Source organism: Vigna unguiculata, chromosome 3 (genome assembly GCF_004118075.2).
Source record: "Vigna unguiculata cultivar IT97K-499-35 chromosome 3, ASM411807v1, whole genome shotgun sequence".
Classification (NCBI taxonomy): domain Eukaryota; kingdom Viridiplantae; phylum Streptophyta; class Magnoliopsida; order Fabales; family Fabaceae; genus Vigna; species Vigna unguiculata.
In genome coordinates, this window is record NC_040281.1 from 60541509 (window position 1) to 60564811 (window position 23303).

At 32.9% G+C, this 23303-nt stretch overlaps 3 protein-coding genes across 3 annotated transcripts; 2 read left to right on the forward strand and 1 right to left on the reverse strand.

Annotated features, from left to right (window-relative positions):
• The first annotated feature begins 3044 nt into the window (after positions 1 to 3044).
• Positions 3045 to 9891, forward strand: LOC114177580. The gene is made up of 13 exons (XM_028062985.1): positions 3045 to 3434; positions 3548 to 3700; positions 3806 to 4018; positions 4108 to 4197; positions 4285 to 4401; positions 4510 to 4779; positions 5073 to 5229; positions 5416 to 5493; positions 7651 to 7751; positions 8258 to 8428; positions 8909 to 8983; positions 9070 to 9168; positions 9356 to 9891. Exons 1-13 carry the CDS (start codon positions 3045 to 3047, stop codon positions 9677 to 9679), a joined length of 2238 nt encoding a protein of 745 aa, XP_027918786.1. The 3' UTR covers positions 9680 to 9891.
• Positions 9892 to 11435: 1544 nt separating this feature from the next.
• LOC114178864 (TMV resistance protein N-like) lies at positions 11436 to 16885 on the reverse strand. Its single transcript, XM_028064988.1, has 5 exons — positions 16222 to 16885; positions 14604 to 15702; positions 14184 to 14459; positions 13259 to 14065; positions 11436 to 13152 (listed from the first exon to the last, which is right to left on the reverse strand). Exons 1-5 carry the CDS (start codon positions 16692 to 16694, stop codon positions 11485 to 11487), a joined length of 4323 nt encoding a protein of 1440 aa, XP_027920789.1. The 5' UTR covers positions 16695 to 16885; the 3' UTR covers positions 11436 to 11484.
• Positions 16886 to 19686: 2801 nt separating this feature from the next.
• Positions 19687 to 20717, forward strand: LOC114176384. The gene is made up of 2 exons (XM_028061423.1): positions 19687 to 20155; positions 20227 to 20717. The coding sequence occupies exons 1-2, from the start codon at positions 19907 to 19909 to the stop codon at positions 20545 to 20547; spliced, it is 570 nt and encodes a 189-aa protein (XP_027917224.1). The 5' UTR covers positions 19687 to 19906; the 3' UTR covers positions 20548 to 20717.
• The last annotated feature ends 2586 nt before the right edge of the window (positions 20718 to 23303 follow it).

The following is a 23303-nucleotide window of genomic DNA, read 5'->3' on the forward strand; positions in this document are numbered from 1 at the left end:
TTTAAAGATGCTAAAGTTATAGCATATGTTAATCAACATTCTAAAGAATATTTTTCAAAATATTTTCGAACAATTTTAATTTAACAAGTTTTATGTCTTTCTAAAGCTTAAATATCAATATTAATAAACATAATATATAACACAAACAATGAGAATTAGGATTTAACCAACAATAATAGGATTGAGTTTCACTTTATCAAACATAGAATTCATATCCACCATGAACATCATGCGATTTAGTTATGAATATTACTCATTAAAAATATTAATACAATTTTAATTGTTTTTCTTCATAATAGCGGTCATTCATCAACGCATAGAGATACATATTAATTATCTAACTATGGCAATGTTAAAAGAGATACATAACTTAAGTTTGACTTATGAATTATTTCAAATTATTCAAAATTCACTTACTTGATAAATACTCTTTTAAACCTCGTTGTGATCCTGCCTTTCATCCCAGAATGTATCAAGTTGTGACTTTTGAAATACAAACACTTATACATTATACATAAATTATACATTAAAGTAGTCTCGATTTATTACAATAAAATTTATAACTCATGCTCAACTAATATAATCTTTAACATTTTTCAAGAATTACATATCCAAACAAATACACAAAGTATAAAAACAACACTAGCATATAAAGATAACTTTTTTTTTTATCTAAGTTAATTAGATAAAGAAAATTACTTTTATTTTATTTTTATTAGTACCTTCTTCCAATTGTAGAAGAATGATGTTACAAAATAGAATAAGAATAAAAGTTAAATAATTATGTGTTAATATATATAACACAAATAATAACATATTTATAAATTAATACAGAGGATGACTGTGTAGTATAAAGAATTTGTATCTAACTAAATATAAATTAAATTATATAAATAAAAATAACCTGTAAGTAAAGATATATTAAATGATATAAAATGATAAAGATAAATTAAATAACATCATATATATATATATATATATATATATATATATGACATATAATTTAAATGATACAATTACAAATAAATAAATAAAATTAATGCGTAATTCAAGATAAATAAAATGATAGTTATTGTACATATATTGACTAAGTATATCTCTGTAACTAGAAGGTTAAGGACGCCTCGCTTAAACCAAAAGAATAGAAATGTGTGTCACTCTTGTAATATGGAGTTATTTAGACAAAAGGACAAATCACATAATGATTAAGGATAAGTAAGTATATTAAGAAAACTTTAAGATGACCTAATCCTACATAGTCTAGGACCAACAATCAAGACTCATCCATGTAGTATAAATAACAGTATTCACGAGGTAAGTGAAGAATCTCATTTTTATTATAACCTCACTATTTAATTACTATAGTAACTAACTTAGGTGTCAGAGTCTCTTTTTAGGCTTCCAGTCAACGTGGTCTTTGCAACTTTCATAGGAGAAGAACACTTTGATATGAGTAGTGAAGAAGACTAGTAACTTTGAGAATAAACTTTAGAGTGGACCCAAGTGTTGACCTGAAATATCTTAACCTTGACAAAGGATTTGTATCATTCTGAATATATATAAACTTAGTAGGAATAATCATAAAAAAACATAATTTCGAAAAGAAATATTTCAATTGAAAGATAAAAAGAAGAAGTATTACGACCATTATCTTTATTATATTTTTATTTGTTTACAAAATTATTACATGACTCATAATTATTATGAACATTGTAATTAAATAGTTTTTTAATAAGGATATGTCAATTTAATTAAGCATTTATATGATTTATTTTTATTAGTAAGTGTTATAAGTATTAAATTTTTGTAGTATGAAATACTCCAACATTTGGTAAGTGAAAATAAATCCCCTATAAAGATAAAGTTATTATTACAGCATAATATGATTTTGTATTCGTCCAATATGATTCTTCTTTATCGTAGAAATAAAATCACCATATTGTAACGCGTTTTTGGAAACAAATATATCTATTTAACGATGTCCAGATTGGATTGAATCAAATTAATTTAAAAATCCACCCAAATCAAACCAAGCTACAAGCTAATTTAATATTTAGATTAAATAACATTTTAGTTCAAAATCCATCTAATTTGGTTCAACTTATCTTCATAGTTCATGTCATGACTATTATGATTCCAAATCATCTTTATATGACAAGTAACCAAGTGCTATTAATTTTTGTAATAAATTGAAAGTGATAACTATGGTTAAAGCAACTATAACATATCTTTTCAATATTATTTTAGGGCCCTCCTTTACAGCGAAATATATATTGTAAAAGTAATGCCGGAGATTGATGCATCCCAAAGTGTCGCAAGTTGACTACACCGCCCAAAGCATAATTATTTCAGATATATTTTTTTAACTTAAATGTATTATTTCTATTTTTCATTTCACGCACATTTCTCCAAACTTCAAATTATTATTTTGAATCTCCACCTTGAAGTTTTTGAGGTTACATATACCAATACTTAATAATATATATAGTAGTTAAATTATTAATTTAAAAAAATATTTTATTAATTTCATCAGCAGGGCCATACCAACGGTCAAGTTTCAGGGAATGGGGGATAAAGACAGAGGAGAGAGGTTTATTAATTGCGTCTATTAATGCAACAGTTCAGGGCACTTATTTAGAATTGACCATTATTGTCATTATAATTGCGCCATCCTAATTAAGTAGTATATAACACCAAATTATGGATCAAATAAAACAAGTAAATCAATCATAATAATAAAAATTTAATAATAATAATAATAATAATTAAACTTTAAACCAAGCCAGAAAGTAATCCGAATCAGCGTTCCATTTGCCGACAGAGAATCAGCCCACGTGGCAACCGGTGAAAGCTCACACGCAGTTCCTAACGGAAAATGGGGCTCGACACTATGAGGGGGCCCCACACTGTATTCGTGCTACTTTTTCTTTGCGATTATATGAATAAAATCGAAATGTGAATTTGCAAGATAACCGTTCTGCTTCTTCTGCACTCTTCTTTTCTTCTTCACATTCCAAACTGTCTGTTCTCTAATATTCTCCGTCATGGCGGAGGATTTCTCCAAGGCGGTCGACGACGGACTCAGGCTCTCCAAGCGTATATACTTCGGGAAGGACAGGGCGGTGGCGCCGCCGAGACCTCAGCCCTCGATGGCCCGTTCCTCCACGGCTCTTCTCCCTTCCGCGGCGATGGTATACGCGGTGATCTGCGATCCAGGAATTGTGGACAACCCCGACATCCCTAGCTACCAGCCGCACGTGCACGGAAGATGTGATCCTCCGGCGCTGATTCCGCTTCAGATGTACGCGATTGAGATGGAAGTTGACTGTCACCACGACACCGCGTTTGTCACTGTTTCTGGCACTTGGAGACTCCACTGCATCAAGGGAAGCCGCTCCTGCGATTGCCGTGTCGCCATTCCCATGGGCCTCCAGGTACTGCGGTATACAATCATGGAGGTTTATTTGGTTCAATTTTAATTTAATTTGAGTAATGAGATTTTTAATGTGTTGTAGATTTTTGTGTTCTGATATAATTTGGCTAACAGGGTTCAATTCTAGGTGTTGAGGTTAGAGTGCCTAGAAAATCGTATACTACTGAACTGGTTGTTCTGGAAGATGACAAAGGGAACCAAAACATCGCGCCACCTCAAAATGGAGGGTTTCTTGTCTCTAATATATTTACTTTAACTATACCACAGGTAATTAGGCTTAATACGTTGTTTGATTACTTGATTTGTATGGTTTAGTTTTTTTTCCCCTTGATGTGGTGCTGATTGTGATTGGATTTTCACTGTTTGTGATAGATTGATGGGGGTTCCAATTTGTCGATTAAAATTCGTTGGTCTCAGAAAATAGCGTACTCAAATGGCATGTTCTCTTTGAATGTGCCTTTTAACTTTCCTGATTTTGTCAACCCTGCGGGGAAGAAGATACCTAAAAGAGAAAAGATTCGAATTAATTTGGATGCTGTTACCGGAGGTGAGCTTCTGTGCAAGACAATAAGCCACCCAATGAAGGTTCGTGTTTTCTTTTTTTGTGGCAACGCTGTTGAGTTTTACTTGTGACGTACGTATTAATTGATTGATTGTTTGTCGGGACTGTCCAGCAAGTGAGGCGTCAGGCGGGAACTATGGACTTCGTGTATGAGTCTGATGTTCTGGCGTGGTCTAAAGTTGATTTTAGCTTTTCATACGCTGTAAGGACTCATGATTCATGACCAACTTTTTTTTTCTTAGTTTGTGAAGTTGAAAGGTTATTTTATTGGCTCACTGTCTGCATTTAGGTTTCTTCAAGTCATATGACTGGTGGTGTTATTTTGGAATCTGCATCCGCGCATGATCTTGATCAAAGAGAATTGTTCTACATGTATCTTTCTCCAGGAGATATTCGAAGTGAGAAGGTTTGTACTATAACTTCAAACTTTGTAGGTGTACTTCTGGTGTTTAATATATGTACACACACACACACTCGTGTCTTTTGTCCTTACTTCTGGTATTTTGATTTGCAGGTATTCAAAAGGGAAATAATATTCCTTATTGACATCAGTGGTAGCATGCATGGAAAGCTAATTGAAGACGCAAAAAGTGCACTGTTAGCCGCTCTCTCCAAGCTTAATCATCACGATTCATTTAATATTATAGCCTTTAACGGAGAGACTTATCTATTTTCCAAATCGATGGAATTGGCTTCCGAGGATGCTGTCGAAAGGGCTACTGAGTGGATTAACGTGAACTTCGTTGCTGGAGGTGGTACAAATATTTCACGTCCATTAAACACGGTACCTATATAAAAGACTCTTTCTCACTAATATAACTATAATGGAGACTGGTTAAACTGAACCAAGATATACGAAGTGTAATATACTTGGCAGATTAATCAGTTTTCTTTTGGAGCAAAAATAATCTTTGCAGCTTGATGCAGGGAAAACCAATTCCTTAGATTCGGTTTCATCTTTCTGTGTTTTAAGACTTGTTTTACGTATTATTATCAGTGAAATTGTTTTCTTCGTTCTATCAATTATTAGAATGCAGTTTATTTGTTTGTTTATTTATTTATGCCTTTTCTTTTCAGGCAATAGAGATGCTATCCAATGCTCAAAATTCGGTTCCAATAATTTTTCTAGTTACAGATGGAACTGTTGAAGATGAGAGACAAATTTGTGCTATGGTAAAGAACCGAATGATCAATGGAGAGTCAATATGCCCTCGAATCTACACTTTTGGCATTGGTACGATTCCTAGTATTTTTTTAGCCCTGATCAAAACTTGCTACTTGTCATAAATTTAATCATTGTGACATTGTTTTAATTTTCATGAACCCTGTTTAAGATATTGCTCGTAGTTATTCTAATTCATTGTAAGTATTGGGAAAAATTGTTCATTTTGTCACTCATCTTAAACTCGTTTAACCACAGGTTTGTTCTGCAATCATTATTTCTTGCGGACCCTTGCAACGTTTGGTAGGGGCCAATACGATGCTGCAATTGATGTTGGTATGTTCTAAATTTAACTTAAATAAATACATATCATTGGCATTATTTATCTTTTGCTTTATCTTTATATTCACAATTTTTATTCTAAAGAAGGAGAAGGGTTGTCTTAGGTCATTGACAGCCAACATTACTCATCAGTACACTTGAGTGACGGTGTTTCTCGTAAGTAACAAGTAGTATATCAGAGGAAGAATGACACGGGACAATATTTAATCTTAAATTAATGGTTTCATCAAAGACCGCCGAAATCATCAATTTGTATGCACATCATCAATACGTGCATCACAATTAAGATTGGAAGAACATTTACTAGGTAAGCTTTGGATAGATTTAGAGGGGTTTGTTGAAGGCTATTGTATCCAAGAGGAAAAGATTATCATAGGCATGCATCTAAGTTGACATGGTAGTACTTTGTAGCGAGACAAAGTGATTTTGGTTTCAGAGAAATAATGAGGAAAGGCAGATTATTCTGGGTTTCTCTATGTTTTATGATTTCAATATTTTAATTACTTAGCGAGCAGAAGAAACATCAGTTTAAGGTCACAAACTGATTTCCTTTAGGCTAGAGGTGTTAATAACAGAGTTTGTAAGCATTACAGGATGCTTCCAAAAATAATAGTGTAATGCAATGCAACATAGTTACTGATCATTGATGTTTGTTTTAAGGGACAAGTTATTAATCTAGGAATCAAATTCTGGCAGATTAAGGGAGTTAAATCTTACTGTTATGGATAAATTATTATAAAAAGGTTTTTAGGATTTACAAGGGAGTTTAGTCTCATTTTTTATGACATGCCCAAGAGGATTAGAAAGATTTTTGATAAATCATGAGATTTCTCTTGAGAGATAATAAATCTCAGTGATTGAATTTAAGTGTTTGAGCATATTGATTAAGACGAGTGTAGAGTTTTTTAATTTAAAATTACTATACTTAAGTGTCTAAAACTTAATTTTGTTTTCTGTTGTGAGAGTTGTACATAGTTTTTGTTGACTTTATATGATCATGTATGGAGAAGTATTGCGGAAGAATATAGAAAAGAAAGGTGTTACTTATATTAGAAGTGTATAAGATATGTATGATGAGTGAACTACTTTAGCCTTAAAATTTCAAGAAAAGAAAGGTGTTTACTTATAATTGAGCCGTGTAAAATATGTATGATGGGAGTGAACTACTAGCCTGATATTTTCTGGATGCGCGAGACTTATGATTTTACCAAAAGAATAGGATTACATCAAAATTCAGCCTTACGGCCTTGCATGTATTTTTGAGAAATCAAGTAAGCAACTGACTGTAATTTTATTATTGTTTGTAATAGGTCAGCGGCTCTTTTACCTTGATAAATCATACAATTACCTCATGGGTAGTTAGTTGCACCCACAAATGATATACATACTACCGTTGCATTAGCTTTGCTTATCAGTTGCATATTTATATGAGGTTGTTTTATGAAGAAGATGGATTACTTTATTTCACTAAATACATCCAACCAACTCCAATTCTTTTACCAACTTAGGTTTTGACTTTTCAGAAATGTTCTTGCTCATGAATCAATAGCTGTTGTTCCTGTTTCTTTTGTACCTTTAGAATTTCCTATACATGTCATGTTCCTTGGATTATTCACAAGCGTCGATCAATCTTTAATTTCTGCTACTTTAGCTGCGGCTGGCGATCAAAACTGTTTCATTCACCAAAAATATGCAAATAGGGACAATATTTTTATATGTCCCTCAGCACATTTCATCCTTACGTCGTTATTTAATTTAGTGTTGTATGAACAAAACAAGATTCTTTCAACTCAGTCACATGGGGTTATGTGATCTATATATTTTATAATATAATCTCATTTAGTGAAATATCATTTTTGTTCTGATATTTATTCTAAAATTATCTAATAATTGCTGATAGATCCTCAATTTTTTTATTATTTCCCAACACGGCCCATAAACTATTTAATAATACCACGGCTTAGCCCTGAAGGATTTTATAATTACATTTTAACATTGGAGTTTGAATGACTAAAGTACCCTTGCCTGGTATATTACGAAATTGTTGAAATTTAAGGGAAGTAGGTTCAATGGATAGTATGAGAGAAGGATGTTAAGGCTTGATGCATTAAAACCTAATTTGATAACGGCCCCTCTTTCTTGACTTGCCAGATTTGATTGAGCCTCGAATGCTGACACTGTTTGACAAAGCTTCATCTCTCGTTCTTGCAAATATCAAAGTGGATTCATTGGATGATCTTGGTGAACTCGAGGTAAAATTTTACAGAATACCTTGTAAGATTGGATTTGAAGAATAACATTTTGATACCTGTTTTTCACTCTTTCCCATGGTCATTACCAAAAAGTTTATATGTACAAAACCACTGTCCAAAGTTTTTCTTATTCTCATCCTTCAGTTCATGTGCCACGGCCACCCTTCAGCTTTTGAATCTGCATTACTGTCTTAATTTATGACCAGTGTTGAATTGATCACTCTGCATGATAAAATGTGCCGTTGTGCTCCATTTCATTATTATTCTTGTCGTTCCATCCTTCTTAATACTGTAGTTCCCTAATACCTACAGTGGTTATGGCGAATTCTGCTTTTACCTATGTCTTTTTAGAGTGACATTTCAAAACGAAGATTGATATGAATGCCATGGTGAATCTACATGTCCTTGCCTTTTATGACAATTTATTTTCTGTCGCAAATATGCTGAATGTCCAACTTTCCCTGAGTTTATTACTCTCATGAGATTACCTGCAATGTATGTTATAGGTATACCCTTCTCATATTCCAGATCTTTCATCAGAAGGTCCACTAATTTTATCTGGAAGATACAGGGGAAATTTTCCTAAAGCTCTTAAAGTCGAAGGTATTTTGGCTGATTTCAGTAATTTTGTAGTAGATATGAAGATACACAATGCTAAGGACATGCCTCTACAAAGGGTAAAGTAGTCTTCTGCCTGGCATACTTGAAATCCAAGTTTTATTGTATATAAATTGCGACTAACAATATCCGAGAGAGGAGGCTCTAAGTTTTGTTGGTCGGTGATGCTGAGCTATTTAGTGCTTACATGAACAACCTCTTTGAAAAATCTGTTTTTCAAATAGCAAACTAGTTCGGTCAAATTTATCATAATTGTAAGATCTGTTGAAATGGGTACATACAGAATCATGGTTTATTGGTCTTTTTTGTTTAGTATGCCTGTGAAACATAAATACATGTCAGTTTCATCTTATTCTTTCAGTCATGGTCCCAACATGTTTTGATCAGACGCTGGTTTATAATTTAATAAATTAATGTCCACAATTTTACATTTCTGTTTCATTTTATTATTATTATTATTATTATTATTATTATTATTATTATTATTATTATTATTATTATTATTATTCATTTATATTGCTCTATTTTCTTTTTAACAGGTTTGTGCTAGAGATCAAATAGAGCATATTACCGCTCAAGCATGGTTTTTGGAAAATAAACAGCTAGAACAGAAGGTATGTTAATACTGCATGCCATCACTCCACACAATGTGTAGAGGATTTTGAGTTTCTTTTATTGTTGAATAAATTTTCGTTTGCAGGTTGCAAAACTGAGCCTGCAGACGGGCTTTATCTCCGAGTATACACGAATGCTTTTACTTGAGACCGATTATCTAAAGAAAGTCAAGGAATCAAAAGAAGTATGTATCACTCACCACTCATCTTTTTCAATAAGATACTAAATAACGCTTTCATTTAAACATCCTTCGGTAATTAGATGTTTTAATATAACATTAAATATCAAAGAACTATGCCTGTTTATGATGGTTTCTTTATATTATTTTGCTATGAATTGATTTTTATTATTTTTTCATTGATCGCAAACAGACGTCAAAAAAGAGCGATGGTGGAGGGCAGAGAATGATTTTACTACCACATTTGGGTATCGGGTTTGGCAACTTAAGTGCAACTGTTGAAAATACTCCTCCCGGATATAAATCGAAATTGCCTGAAGTTCCTGAGATCTTCAAGGCGGCCACAAGTTGTTGTGAAGCGTTGTTAAGTTACTGCTGCTGCATGTGCTGCATCCAGTGCTGTTCCCGCTTAAACAACCAATGTGCAACTGCTTTGACACAACTCTGCATTGCTGTAGGATGCTTTGGCTGCGTCACTTGTTGTTCAGAGATATGCTGTTCTGGAAATGAAGGCTAGAATCTCAATTTTCTTGTATGATTTTTTTTGTATTCTACTATGTTTATATAGTTGTCAGTTGGGGAATATGTATATCAGCAGGTCATCCTTGTTATATTGTATAGTTTTTCTGATCATTGTCCTGCAAGTTTAAACTTGCAATACACAGATATCAAATCAAATTATACCATTCTATCAACAAAGAAGAAAGTGAACCATACCAACTTTTTTCACTTGCTGATCAATTCCAGTCTTGGGAATAATTTTGACAAATTATTTTTTTTAAATTCATTATGAGCATGGTAAATTATAATCAAATTAGTTTTTATTTAAATAACTGTATTGAAAAGTAATTCAAGATAGTTTTATTGAGATAAATTAAGAAAAGCAGATCAGACGATAGATTGCAGAAAAGTTTTAAAAAGCTATTGAGAAATAATAAGCTACAGACGCACATACATAAAATTATATATATATTTTTAAAAAAGCTTAAATTTACATGTTATACTTCTCAACCAATTTTAAGAGAAAACAGCCATTTTTTTTAATTAAGCTATCATCGTTAAACATGTTTATTTTTTTAAAAATGTTGTAATCAATAATTTGCACTATCTCAATTTTTTTAATTGATCGAAAAATTTTAAGTTACTACTTCTATGAGAAAGATTGTTGAAAACATCAAAAGAATAAGAGATTTTGAATATTTGCATAACATTTCTAGTTTGAACAAGTGAGTTGTTGTAAATGTTCTTACATGTGTTTATTGAAAAAGTAGTATTACTTTAATTTAATCTTTTATAAATATATTCATATACACACTACAGAAATTTCGAGAATATTTCATATAGTAGTAACTCTCCTTTTCAAACAATCAAGAACGTATCATTTTCAATGTTGTGACAAAACATGTATATGAAGTCCATCTCCACAATTTCATAAGTTCCTTACAAGTGTAGTGTGCTAGACGCATCTTTTGTTCGATACAATAGAGAAATAATTTGGATGAAAATGAGTTAGTAGAGTAAAAATATATAAAAAGTAATATAAATTTTTTAAAAAGATTTGGTTGAAAAAATATACATAAAATGATGAAAATTTGAGTATAAATAAATAAAAATTAATTTCGAAAGTCTTGCAAATCTTTAAAATTATCTGTTGTCAATTCTTATATATATATATAAAATAATCCTATATAAATCTTATGTGATCAAATTTTCTCATCTCTCAGTAAGTCTACCTTGAGGCGGCAAGAAAGATGAAAAAGAGTTTAAAAATAAAATAAAAAGAAATATTTTTGTATTTATAAAAGTCAAATTCCCCCTTTTCTTTTCAACTTTTTCTTCGACAAAACTTAAAAAAAAAATGTTACGTGATTTCATTCCTCCTAAATTTTTCACACCAATCCACATTCATTAAATATTATAACTTCTTGTTTTACGTACTTAATGAGTCAATGCCAGTGGCTGTAATAAATGGAAACATCTGCTTTTGTCCAATCCACCAATTGAACAAAATACATAACAGTTAGAACTTATACTATTTTCCCAAAACGACCCATTCTCCTTCTCTCGCTACTCGTCCTAATCCATCATCTAAGTCATCTCTGCATGATCCAAATTGTACAATTTCATTAAGGTAAAGGCGTTGCATGAAAGCAAAGAACAACTAATATCAACATTAACTCTTGCATGGGTGTAGAGGATTAAGATCAAACCTCGATGTGATTCAGCAAAAGTCCTCTCCCAATTCAACCATTGTAGATAATTGTGGACGAATATTTTACCAAAATAACTTCTAACTCCCAGCATTGCTTTGCTACTATTTTTTTACAAGTCCTTCTTCTTTATCTTCATAATCTTACCCATTCTATGATACAAGTATTTACAAGACACAAGAACTTGCATGAGAAGCCACCAACCACACACTAATATCTTTCCTATTACTGGTATCCTGCAAATAAAAAGCCCCACATATCCTACGAAACAAAATAACCATATGATTATGAAGAAAAGTAGATGAAGAACCAAGATCAAACTCCAGAAGCACGTCTTCGGAATGCGGAAAGGATCGTCCTCAACCCTTATATTCCCATACGGTGTTATCTTGAACTTAGTTATAAATCCAAACGTTGTCAATTTTCCCAAAGCTATTAATCTTCTGAACATTAATGTCTCAAATAAATACTGTGGAGAAACTGATTCATCGGTTCGAACAATACATGCCTTCATTTTGCCGTAAGATTTATTAAATCCCATGGCATCTTGCTCAATCCTCATCATTAATTCTGCCAATTCAGGATCGTAGTATCCTTCCTCCAAGGATTCCTCATAGCCAAAGCCTGAAGCTGCCTCCATGGCTGGATCCAAGCATTTCAACAAAACAATGGTTATCCTCAAGTTTTCAAACCACGTGCCTGAGCTGGAGGCTCTGTTGCTAGTCGAAAATTCCCATGAAAGTTGGTTATATTTCCTCAACACTGCTTTGTAAAATGGATCTCCCACTTTTAACTGCAACACTCCCCAAAAGCGTCGATATTTAGATCCTCCTACGTCAGTGTACTCTAGAAGAATAGGCATACCCATGTCCAACCCGTTTTCCTTCATTACTTCTACCCGTGCCCTCAACAATCTTTCTACAAATCCACCAAACAATTGCATTTCTTCAGGGTTTGAATCAGAAAAATGTTTGGGTACATTCTCCTTTATCATCTCTAAAACCTCTACTACATCGTCAACAGATTCTTCGTGTTCTTGCTTTAAACTTGCCCCGTAGACTGAAACTGAAGCTTCCTCGGTAATCTCAGCCTTCGCATTCCTCCAGGTCCTCAAAAGTACTTTTCCAGACCTGCTTGGACCTTCTTCTGACTCTATCAGAGACAGATTCATGTTAAAGATGTCTCGTGGATCAAAACTTTCCAGCATATGTTTCATTTTCTGCTTTGGACAAACTTTTGGAACCAAAAGTGATGATGGAATTAAGTTCCTAGTGGAGCTGGGAATGGGAAACCTGAACTGGATATCATCCATGTTTGTTTCTTGCTCGTACACATTAACTCCCCAATGACTCAGAATCAGGTCTGATTCGTATTGAACCTGAATGGACTTCCAATCATCTCCAAGGCTCGCGTCAAGGCCCTGCCACTCTTCATCCCTGAACAAGACTCGCAGATCACAAAATAACACATGATCTTCTCCAACGTTGAAACAGTGGTAATCTCTACCATATATTTCTTGTCCGTCAATAAACAAGTGGAGGCTTACAGTGTGCCAGTTCACAAATCCAGTGAACGATTCTACAGCTGACTGGAACGCATGTTCAAAATCAGACAGTTTCTTTTTCGGTTCCTGGAAAACTAATGATAAAGCAACAACGGGAAACTTTCTGCGAGCCCAGAAATGTGGAATATCTTTAGTGCCAATGCAGTCAAACCATTCAGGTATTTCTCTTTTCAGCATCGGCATTACAACTTGCATTCTTTGGATCTCTTCTGAGACCTGTCACACAACGAAAGACCTCAGTGTGTTTGCATCAACATACCATTTTTATGGAATTACAGTATCTTGCATTATAAGAATAATGGTACGGTGAATGTAATTAAACCTTAGACCATAGCATGCTTGATGCCTCTGAAGTTAAGGACTGACAGTATCTTGCATCTACTTTCTGAATACTTAAGGGAAGTTCTGGAATTTCCTTAAGATTCCTGCAGAAACTCACATCAAGACTTTTCAAGTGAGAAGATCCTCTGATGATGTTTGGTAGGGCTACAAATCCGTTGTGTGATACATTTAAGTCTTCTAATTTTGGAAAAATTTCAAGAATGGCACAAAGATCTTCATATGATGGATTAGTCTCACGAAACTGAAGTGTCACTAAATTTGAACTGCCATTTGCCACTGAATGGCGACTCTCTCGGAACCTTTGAAATGATTCTCCAAGTTGAGAGCATTCATCAACTTTTAAAGTGACAAGTTTTGGAAGCAAAAAGAAGCTACTTGGCAGATTTTTAAGCTCTTTGCAAACTGACATGTCCATATGCTCAAGTCCAGTAAGGTTACCAATGGATGTCGGAATCTTTTTAATGGCAGTACTCATCATGTATATCTTTAATGGCTTATCCATTTTGTGCATTACATGTGGGAAGTGTTCAAGTCTTCTGCAAAAATTAAATGAAAGCACTTCGAGAGAGGGCAAATACATCTTTGGCACAAAACTTGTGAGCTGAGTGCACTCTGAAGCACTTAAATACACAAGGTTAGGCATAAACCCAATGGATTTATCGAACCTTGCCAGTTTATAGCATTGATCAAGTGTAAGTACCTTCAAGCTTTTAGCTCCAGACAGGTCAGGAATTTGAGTTATGAATTGACAATGGCAAAGATTGATGAATGTTAAATCCTCAAATCTCTGCGAAACAAAACATAATTAAAGTGATTAGAGCATAGTCCATTACATTAGGCTTTAAATCATGAACAGTGTTGCCACATGGTTCGGGGGGATAGAAGGAGAAAGCAAATGTGTGTACCTGAAATGGCTTTTCAAATATCAGAGAACTATGAGGTAACTTGAAGTCAACAATTCTGTGGGGATAAAAATCTGGCGGAAAAGACTTTGATGGGTACCCCTTCCAATCGATTAGCCGTAAACTATTTGGAAGATAACTAGGACCATACGAAAATATTGCATTGCGAACAATCAAAATTCTGAGGTTCTTCATCTTCTTGAAGGCTGTCATAGTCCAATAATCTATTTTTTCTTGTTTTTGGGGATAAAGCATTATTCCTTCAACTGCATAACTTCCCTGTGGAAATGCGTGTACATGAAGAGAATTAACATAGAATACATTTGCAGCTGGTAAAAACACACACACACACACAAAATACATTTGCCAAAGTACACAAACATGTAAAGGTAACTAAAAGTATAAAATGGTCAAGATTCTCACAGAGTTTTCTTTAAGTACTTCATGAACATCTTTATGAGACCATAATCTGCTGCGGTAACCAGGGTTTGATGGCGATTCCTTCCGAACAATCTCTCTACCCATGTCTTGTAGTAGATCATGCATTTCCAAGCAACCGTTTTCATCAACAGATATGAGACATTTACTAACAAATACTTGTATATCCGGGTTGAAATCACAAGCATCTAGTATCCTTTTGACATAATCCCACCTTTCCCCTTTGAAGAAACATGCAATGTCCAGGAAAATTTTCTGGTCCAAGTTGGATAGGCTTGTGTAGCTTATTTCCAGTACACCTTGAATCTCCGAATCTGGAACCTTCCTATATTTCTGTAATTCAGTCTCCCATTTTTCAGGACCCCTACCCTTCAAATTGGAGCCTATTACTCTTAAGGCCAACGGAATACCCTTTGCATATCTTACTGCAGAAGTAGAGATGCTAGCAAAGTTTTCTGCAGGACTGCTCCTATTAAAGGCATACCAACAAAAGAGTTCAAGGGATTCATGATAATTTAGCTCCTCCATTTCATATCCTTTAATTTCAACATCATGCTTATGTAGAACATCTTTATCTCTTGTTGTTATAATGATCCTGCTACCACGACCAAACCAATCATATCCTCCAGCTAATGCTTCCAATTGTTTTACAGAATCAACATCATCCACAACCAGAAGAACTCTTTTATGTCCAAGCCTGCACTTTATTTCAGAACTTCCTTTAAATGTACTGCCAATAATGGTTTCTGTCTCTTCACCCATCTCAGACAGAAGTGTCCTTTGGAGATCCTCCAGGCCCTTAATGCTTTTATTTGTTTTTTCTCTGACATTAGCCAGAAAACTTGCAGCTTCAAAATGATGCCTGATCTTGTTATACAGATCCACAGCAAATGTGGTTTTGCCAATTCCGCCAACCCCATAGATCCCCAGTATACAAACTTCATCATTTGATTCAACATCTATTAGAGATTTCACCCGTTCAAAACGAGAATCAAGTCCAACTAGGTGCTTGATTTGTAAAGGCATGGGAGGCAGTTTAGCTGAGGTATCTTTCACAATCTTCTCAATAACCTCAGTTTCATACCTGCATAGGCACGCAATACTTATGCCTATTCATTTTATAATAAACGGCAAAAGAAAGTCGTAATAGCTAATTAAAATCTTACACTGTAATTGGGAACACAGAACAGAAACTAACATAGAACTAACACAATAAAAATGTTCTACTTACCAGATTACTCCATTAATACTGGAATAAATAATACATATACTTTTTAACGTTCTTATCCAATAAAAAACAATTATGCGTGGTAAATTTGTTGACATATGAACAGAAGCAATTCATATCCCTATTAAACTAATAATAATGATATTTAATTATAGTTAGGTTGAATTACTTATTTGGTCACTTCATCTACACATCATCAATACCTTTTAGCACTTACGTGTTACGCTTTTAAATTCATTTTAATCTCTATAAGTTCGAATAGAAACGTAAACCATTTAAACAGTACAGCCAGAAAAATTAAAACAAGTAATTTTGAAGCGTAAGAAGTAGTATGTACGTGATGAGTTGATAAACAGATATAGGATCGGAACTTACATATGGTTCCTGTAGTGTATTCCGGTTAGGTCGCAAACTCTGGCCAAAGCCGATCGCCATGTTTTAACCTTCTCCGAGTCTTTTCCATATCTGCTTTCATGTTTACTCATGGCAGTTGCGTAACTGTTTTTCTGGTACCGTACATCCGAAGGTTCCACCAAATAAAAAATTGCAACGACATGCTTTCCTTTGTTTTCGTAGCAGTGAATGATCTTGGCCAGTTCGTCAAGGCACCAAGAGGAAGATGCGTAGTTTTGACAGAGCACGACCAAAGAGATTCTGGAAGCTTCGATTGCCTGAAGCAGAGAAGGACGGATTTCGTCCCCGCTCCGGAGACTCTGATCGTCTCTGAAGGCGTTGATTCCGTGACGGAGCAAAGCTCGGTAGAGATGATCGGTGAACGCGTAGCGAGTCCCGTTTTCGCCCTTGAAACTCATAAAAACATCATACGTAAAATCTCCATGATTCGCCATGAACTGATACAGAAATCAACCCTCCTCCTTCTGAACTCAACCAATGCAATGGGTTTTTGCCAGGGAAGTAGCTCAGTTCGACTTCTCATGAATTTCCAAAGTCAACCAATGCTGAAGACAATTTCTATGGGTTTAAGATACCATGTGAGAAAAGCAAGAAAAAACCACGACAAAGCTGAATGAGATTATTCTACAAAATGTCAAACATTCTATTTTTATATGGTTTTTTTCTCGATAAATATTCTTAATAATATATTTTTACCAAAAAAATTAAAATTCATGATTTCATAAACTAAAGTTGTAAGTACTTGGTTTCTTTTATTTATTTTTTTTGTTAAATTACTCTTTTGGTCACTCTATTTATCATGAAATTTCATTATAGTACTCAAGTCTTTCGTTGTCTCAATTTAATCCTCATTATCTTAAAAATGACTCAATTTGGTCATCACCGTTAACTTTGACCAAACGGTGTTAAAGTCAACGCTACGTGTCAATTTCTGGATTTTTTAATTTTTTTTAAAATTTTTAAATTTTATTTTTATTTTTGACACGTATCACTTCACAGTTGTGTATCACGTGTCAAAGTGACTAAATGTGGTCCCTATATTTGTTTTTAGTTTCAATTTAGTTCCAATTTTTGTAAAAATGAAGCAATATTGTCCTCCCTTAAATTGTTACTAAAATTATTTTTTTATAAATTTTATGGTGATATTCTTACTAAAATTAATGTTTTTATTAAATATTTCTATAAATATTTTAAATTAACTTTAAATTCTACACAAAACATTAGACTTTGATTTTGTTTTGAACTTGAAATTTAGTTCTTAAACTTATGTGTGACAAGTTATTTGATTTTTAATTTTTACTAAGTTTGTATAATATGATACACGTGATACCTTTATATATGATGACAAAATTGTTAACTTTTGAAATTAAGTTTGGGGTTTAACTTTGTTTAATAATAAAACTAAAAAAAAACTTATTTAAAAATATTTCTACAAATATTTAATAAAAACGTCAATTTTATTAAGAATATCATCATAAGTTGTATACAAAGATTAAATTGAGTCTCAATCTAAGGAGGATAATATTGCTTCATTTTTACAAAAAATGGGACTAAATTGAAACTAAAAACAAATATAGGGACCAAATTGAGTCACTTTAACACGTGGCACAAATGTGAAGTGACACGTGTCAAAAATAAAAAAATTAAAAAAAAACATAAATTGACACGTGGCGTTGACTTAACACCATCTGGTCAAAGTTAACAGTAAGGACTTTTTAAGAAAATGAGACCAAATTGAGACAACGACCAAAATGAAATTTCATGACAAATAGAGAAACTAAAAGAGTAATTTAACCTTATTTTTTCTATATCAGTGAGTGAATTTATTAAAAGGTTACAATTAAATTAAATTTATGTTTAAAGTTTAATTTATTTAATTATAGGGTTTATTTGTTTATGAATGACAAAGATACTGAATAGAAATTTGGCTGTGAGTTAATGGGACTCAAAACAGAACAATATAAAAAGTATATATAATAATTGATTTATTCTCCTAATTTTTTTTTAATTCAATTTAATTTTTTATTATTGGTTAGTTAATTTAATATCTAATTATTTAAAAGGATTTCATTTAATTATTTCTGTTAAGTTAAAATTAACACTAAACACGTGTCAAAACATAATATTTTTAATTTTTAATTTTTAATTTTTTTTAATTTCTTCCTGCACTCCATAAGAAAAATACTCAAATAACCTTCAACATTCCACCATACCATCGTCGTCATTATTGTTGCCTGTCACCGCTGAACCGCTATCGCAGAGGAAGAAGAAGAAGAGAGAAAATGCTAAAAGAATTCATTTGAAAAAGTTTTTTCCAGAAAAATATTTCATGCATTCCGAAAACCTTCTTTCAAAATTTATTTCATATAGGAGTATTCTGAAAAAATTATTCTAAAAGATACTATATGTGTTTCAAAAAGTTTTTCTCGAAAACCTATTCCAAAAAACCGTATTTCAAAATATATTTTACACATTTCTTATTTCAAAAATCTTGTTTCCTGTTTAAGAAAAATTTGATCGGTAAATGTTCTTTTAAATATTCTGAAAATCCTGTTCCAGAAAGCTGTTCCTAATTAATAATTCGAAGGTCACTTTTACACAATAAAATGAACTCCCAAAATCCAGCCCGACCTGGCGTGACCTATATTATTGGCCAAGTTAAGAAATTTTGATATCCCAACATTAACTATATTGGCCCCCTAGCGTGACCTATATTAGGCCCACAAGTTCTTTTGGCCTACATAAAAATAAAATAAAAAAATTATAACATATCATTATTGAAAAGAAGTTTAATATTTAACATCATGCATTTTGGTCTGAAAATTACTGTCTTCCACATCTATAACATATATAATTAAAAACAAACATGACATCCATAAAAAATACAATAATTTATATCACTATAAAATCGACATACCTTAAAATATAAACTAAGCATTTCCAATAGCGTGAAACACTTCTTCAACATTTTTAGTGCAAAAGACAACACTCAAATAGTTAAAATGTGTATACAGTATACATAAAAAGAAAAAAAAAATCAGAATGTATCAAATCTTTATTGTCGGTGTATAATTTCCTTAATTTATCTTCCATTTTCTTATGACAACATACAAATTAAAAAATAAATAAAAACATAAAATGATAAGCAGATTAACCGGTTAACTTTCGGTTGCACATCATGAGTGCATGTCGAAAGAAAATCAAATTTATTTACACTTTGTATCAATATTTTTTATGATTTTCATTTAAATCATATTTTAAATGATTTTGTTTAAAGTTAAAAAAATATATGAGAATATTCATTAGTAAAAATTATAAATATTTGTTTTAATTACACACCATAAAATAACCCATCCGACAATAAGATAGATTTTATTAGAGAAAATGGTAGGAAATAGACACAGTGTTACCTGCCACAAAGAATTAAAGTAATGTAAATGACGATGAACTAAACCTTTTGAAAGACAGAGTGAGTGATTAGCCATAGAAAAAATCACGGTGCTTTGCGTCTCCATTCCCCACCTACCAAGCACGCGATAGCAAAGTTTGAAAAATTGTAATCTGATTTTGAACTTTGTGCAGATAAGGTGTTTGAAATAAAGAAAGAATCGTGAAGGGCATTGATCGGATCTGCAGAGAAAGGAGAATGAGTTTGACGGCATCAGAGATAGCGAAGAAGCTGAATCTGCAGCCTCACCCAGAAGGTGGCTTCTACGTCGAAACATTCCGAGACCATTCCGTTCATCTTTCCACCTCTCAGCTCCCGCCGGAATACAAAGTCGACCGCCCTGTCTCCACCTCCATCTACTTCCTCCTTCCCTCCGGAACCCTCTCTCGCCTCCACCGCATTCCCTGCGCCGAAACCTGGCATCATTACATCGGCGACCCTATCACCGTACGCATGCTTCTCTCTCTCTCTCTTTAACCTAATATCAATTCAATTAAATTTTTTTAACCGTTGTCCAGGTTGTGGAATTGAATGAGAAAGATGGGAGTGTGAAGTTCACTTGCCTTGGATCGGATCTCGGTGAGAATCAGATGCCGCAGTACACAGTGGCTCCCAACGTCTGGTTTGGCTCTTTTCCCACCAACGATTACACCTTCTCCACCGATGGTGTCTTCAAACCTGCTGCTCCAAGAGACGGTGAGAGGAACTACTCTCTTGTAGGATGCACCTGTGCACCTGCGTTTCAGTACCAGGACTTCGAGCTCGCTAAACCTTCTTACCTCCTCGCTCGCTTCCCCCATTTCGAGCCTCTCATCACCGCTCTCACGTTCCCCGAGTGACTCCCTCACCGCACCATTCTCACTTCCTTCATACCGTCTCTGGTAATATGTATTTTATAAATTATACTGTTTTTCAGAACCCAATAATTATGAATATATATGTATGTATGTATTCTCACTTTCATGGGAATAATTTGGAAACAGTAACTTATGTTCGTCCTTTCTGAATCTTTCTTCTGCTTACACTTTTTCTCAATTTCCTTTTGATTTTAGGTAGTAGTACAAAATATGCATGCCAGAGAAAAATTTAGAGTTCTTGTTATCAACTATTCTGTTTTTCAATCCCTTTTGTTTCTGGATTGTGCAACTAGTGCTTACTCTTCCATTCTCTTTCCAAATTGAGTCTCGATTGCGTTAGAATTTGCAAATGAGATTATACTAGATCATATAGAGGTTCCTCCATGTCTTCAAACTCTAGGAAAATGTGAGTTGTTGGTGCGTTTATCTCATCGAGCAAGAAATTGGATTATGCCTCTTTTGTCATTCTTTTTCTAGAAAGGTTATGGATATTTTCCAGATTCGTCTTCCAACCTTCCCGTACATTCCAAGTTGAACTTCCATTCTATTTGAGATATTAACCTCCATGGACAAAGTTTGTTCCTACATTTATAGCTACAGAACAGTATCTGCAGCCTGAAAATAGATACGATGATAACCAAATTAGCTGGACTATGTTGTTGATTAATTTTGTGTTGTTTATTACTTTTCACTTTCATCGCTTTAATTTGTGATGAATGTAAATTAGAGTAGATTAAATAAGGATATAATTCACAACATAATAGGTCATATTACCTTTAAAGTTTAGAAGAATAAATAGAAAACACACTTTTTCCCTAGAACTTGAATGATAATTATATCTACAAAAATACTATATTTATTAATTCTTTTGACTATTTCCTTGAATTAAGAGTAAATTCATGGAAACTTACACCGAGAATTTGTCCTGGTCTAAGTGTTCTGATGGTCTAAGTGTTCTGATGTAAGATGGTCCAAAACAAACCATGTAATTGGCTTCTCTGTACATGTTGAAAATTGCTTGATTTCTCATCAACTTTCTGCATTGTGGACTCCATCATGGAGGCTGGTTCTTTGAAAATCGGAATTTGTTGAAATCCACTCTTGCTAAACAAACATTTTCTTAAGAAGACCAGAGCATATTCATGCCAATAACACCTTTTGGATCTTCAATCCCGTTAAAATAACTTTGATATCATTAAGATATAGATTTTAAGTGATGGACACATACGGAGAAAAAATTGGTAAGATTTGAATTAAAGTGTGCATAAAAAATATAAATGAAACTTACAACTTTATAAATCCAAGACCTATCTTTTGTTTCTTATTCGCTTTAAGGTCGTGTTCATTTATGAGGATGAATCTATTTGGAGGGACGGATACAGAGATGGTATTTGCTAGTATATGACATACACAATTTGAGACTCTCAACTTTTATAATAGCCACGTATTCACAAGAATAAGTGCATCACAAAATCTTTAGAAGATGAATTATCAGTTAGGTTCGATAATAAGTGGCCTAATTAACACAATGCTTTACATATAAAACAAAGATTTAATTGTAATTTTGGTTTCTATATTAACTGAATATGTAATTTTGATCATTATTTTATTTTAAATTTTAGTGCTTTAATTTTTAATTATTAGTCTCTGGATTTTTTTCTACGCAATTTTTATTCCTTAACTTTTGGTTATCTTAATTTTATTTAACTTTCAATTTTGAAAATATATTGAATCAGAACGAGTTACAATGATAACAAGTCTTTAGATTCAGTCGTGTTCTCCAATCTCACAGTATCATGTTCAAAGTAATAAAAAGATTATAGACAATTAAACTAAAAAAAAGATATGATAATTAAAAGTAAAAGAAAAAAAAATGTTTTTGAAGAAATTCAAAGAACCAAATTTATAAATAAGGTACAAACTTAAAAACAAATATTATATACTTTGTAAACTATAAGAACAGAAATTACTATTAAACTTAAAATAAAGTAGTTTTTCACATTAAATCAGCCTATAAATTTATTGGATTAGATATGCAAGCTTATTTCTCATCTGAATCTTCCTTTCTTGAAAACAATCACCTGATGTTGACCAATTATAAATTATAAATTGTTATGAATTAATGGTCGTCCATTGATTTATACAATTACTCATATGATTGATAATCATATTATTCATTACTCTTTATGATGTAATATTTTGTATTTACTATTTGATTTTATATCCTTTCTGGGTTACCATATTGTACCTATAAATAGGACTCGTCCTATCAGTAATTAGACACACATAAAACCAGAAGTTGCTCCCTACTCTCTCATTCTCTATTCTTCCTCTCCTTTGTCTCTCTTATTACCTTTATTTTATAACACGTTATCAGCATGAGGGTTATCCAACTGAGCGTGAAGGCATATTTTTTTTTCTTTCTCCCTAAGAACAACGCTCTATATTCCTTAATCGATTATTTGATAATTGTTTGATTTATTTTTCTCTGTCATATTATTATTATTATTATTATTATTTGATTTTAATAATTTCATACATGAAATTTGATTATATTAATATTTTATGTGCTAGTTCTAAAACATGTCAAATCTTGCAAAGCTTGAATTTGCGGCCCTTGATATTTCGGGGGACAATTATTTATCATGGATTTTAGATGCTGAGATTCATCTAGATGCAATGGGTCTGGGTGATGCTATTAAAGAAGGAAATAAAGCATCTGAACAAGATAAAGCTAA

Excerpts from the sequence above, each read along its gene's own strand:
- LOC114176384 (XM_028061423.1), top strand. The coding sequence starts at position 19,907 with ATGAGTTTGACGGCATCAGAGATAGCGAAGAAGCTGAATCTGCAGCCT. Across the intron at positions 20,156-20,226 it reads ACATCGGCGACCCTATCACC|GTTGTGGAATTGAATGAGAA; the intron begins GTACGCATGCTT and ends ACCGTTGTCCAG.
- LOC114177580 (XM_028062985.1), top strand. The coding sequence starts at position 3,045 with ATGGCGGAGGATTTCTCCAAGGCGGTCGACGACGGACTCAGGCTCTCC. Across the intron at positions 3,435-3,547 it reads CCATTCCCATGGGCCTCCAG|GGTTCAATTCTAGGTGTTGA; the intron begins GTACTGCGGTAT and ends TTTGGCTAACAG. Across the intron at positions 8,984-9,069 it reads ATAAACAGCTAGAACAGAAG|GTTGCAAAACTGAGCCTGCA; the intron begins GTATGTTAATAC and ends TTTCGTTTGCAG.
- LOC114178864 (XM_028064988.1), bottom strand. The coding sequence starts at position 16,694 with ATGGCGAATCATGGAGATTTTACGTATGATGTTTTTATGAGTTTCAAG. Across the intron at positions 14,460-14,603 it reads AAGTACTTAAAGAAAACTCT|GGAAGTTATGCAGTTGAAGG; the intron begins GTGAGAATCTTG and ends GCATTTCCACAG. Across the intron at positions 13,153-13,258 it reads CAAGCATGCTATGGTCTAAG|GTCTCAGAAGAGATCCAAAG; the intron begins GTTTAATTACAT and ends GTTGTGTGACAG.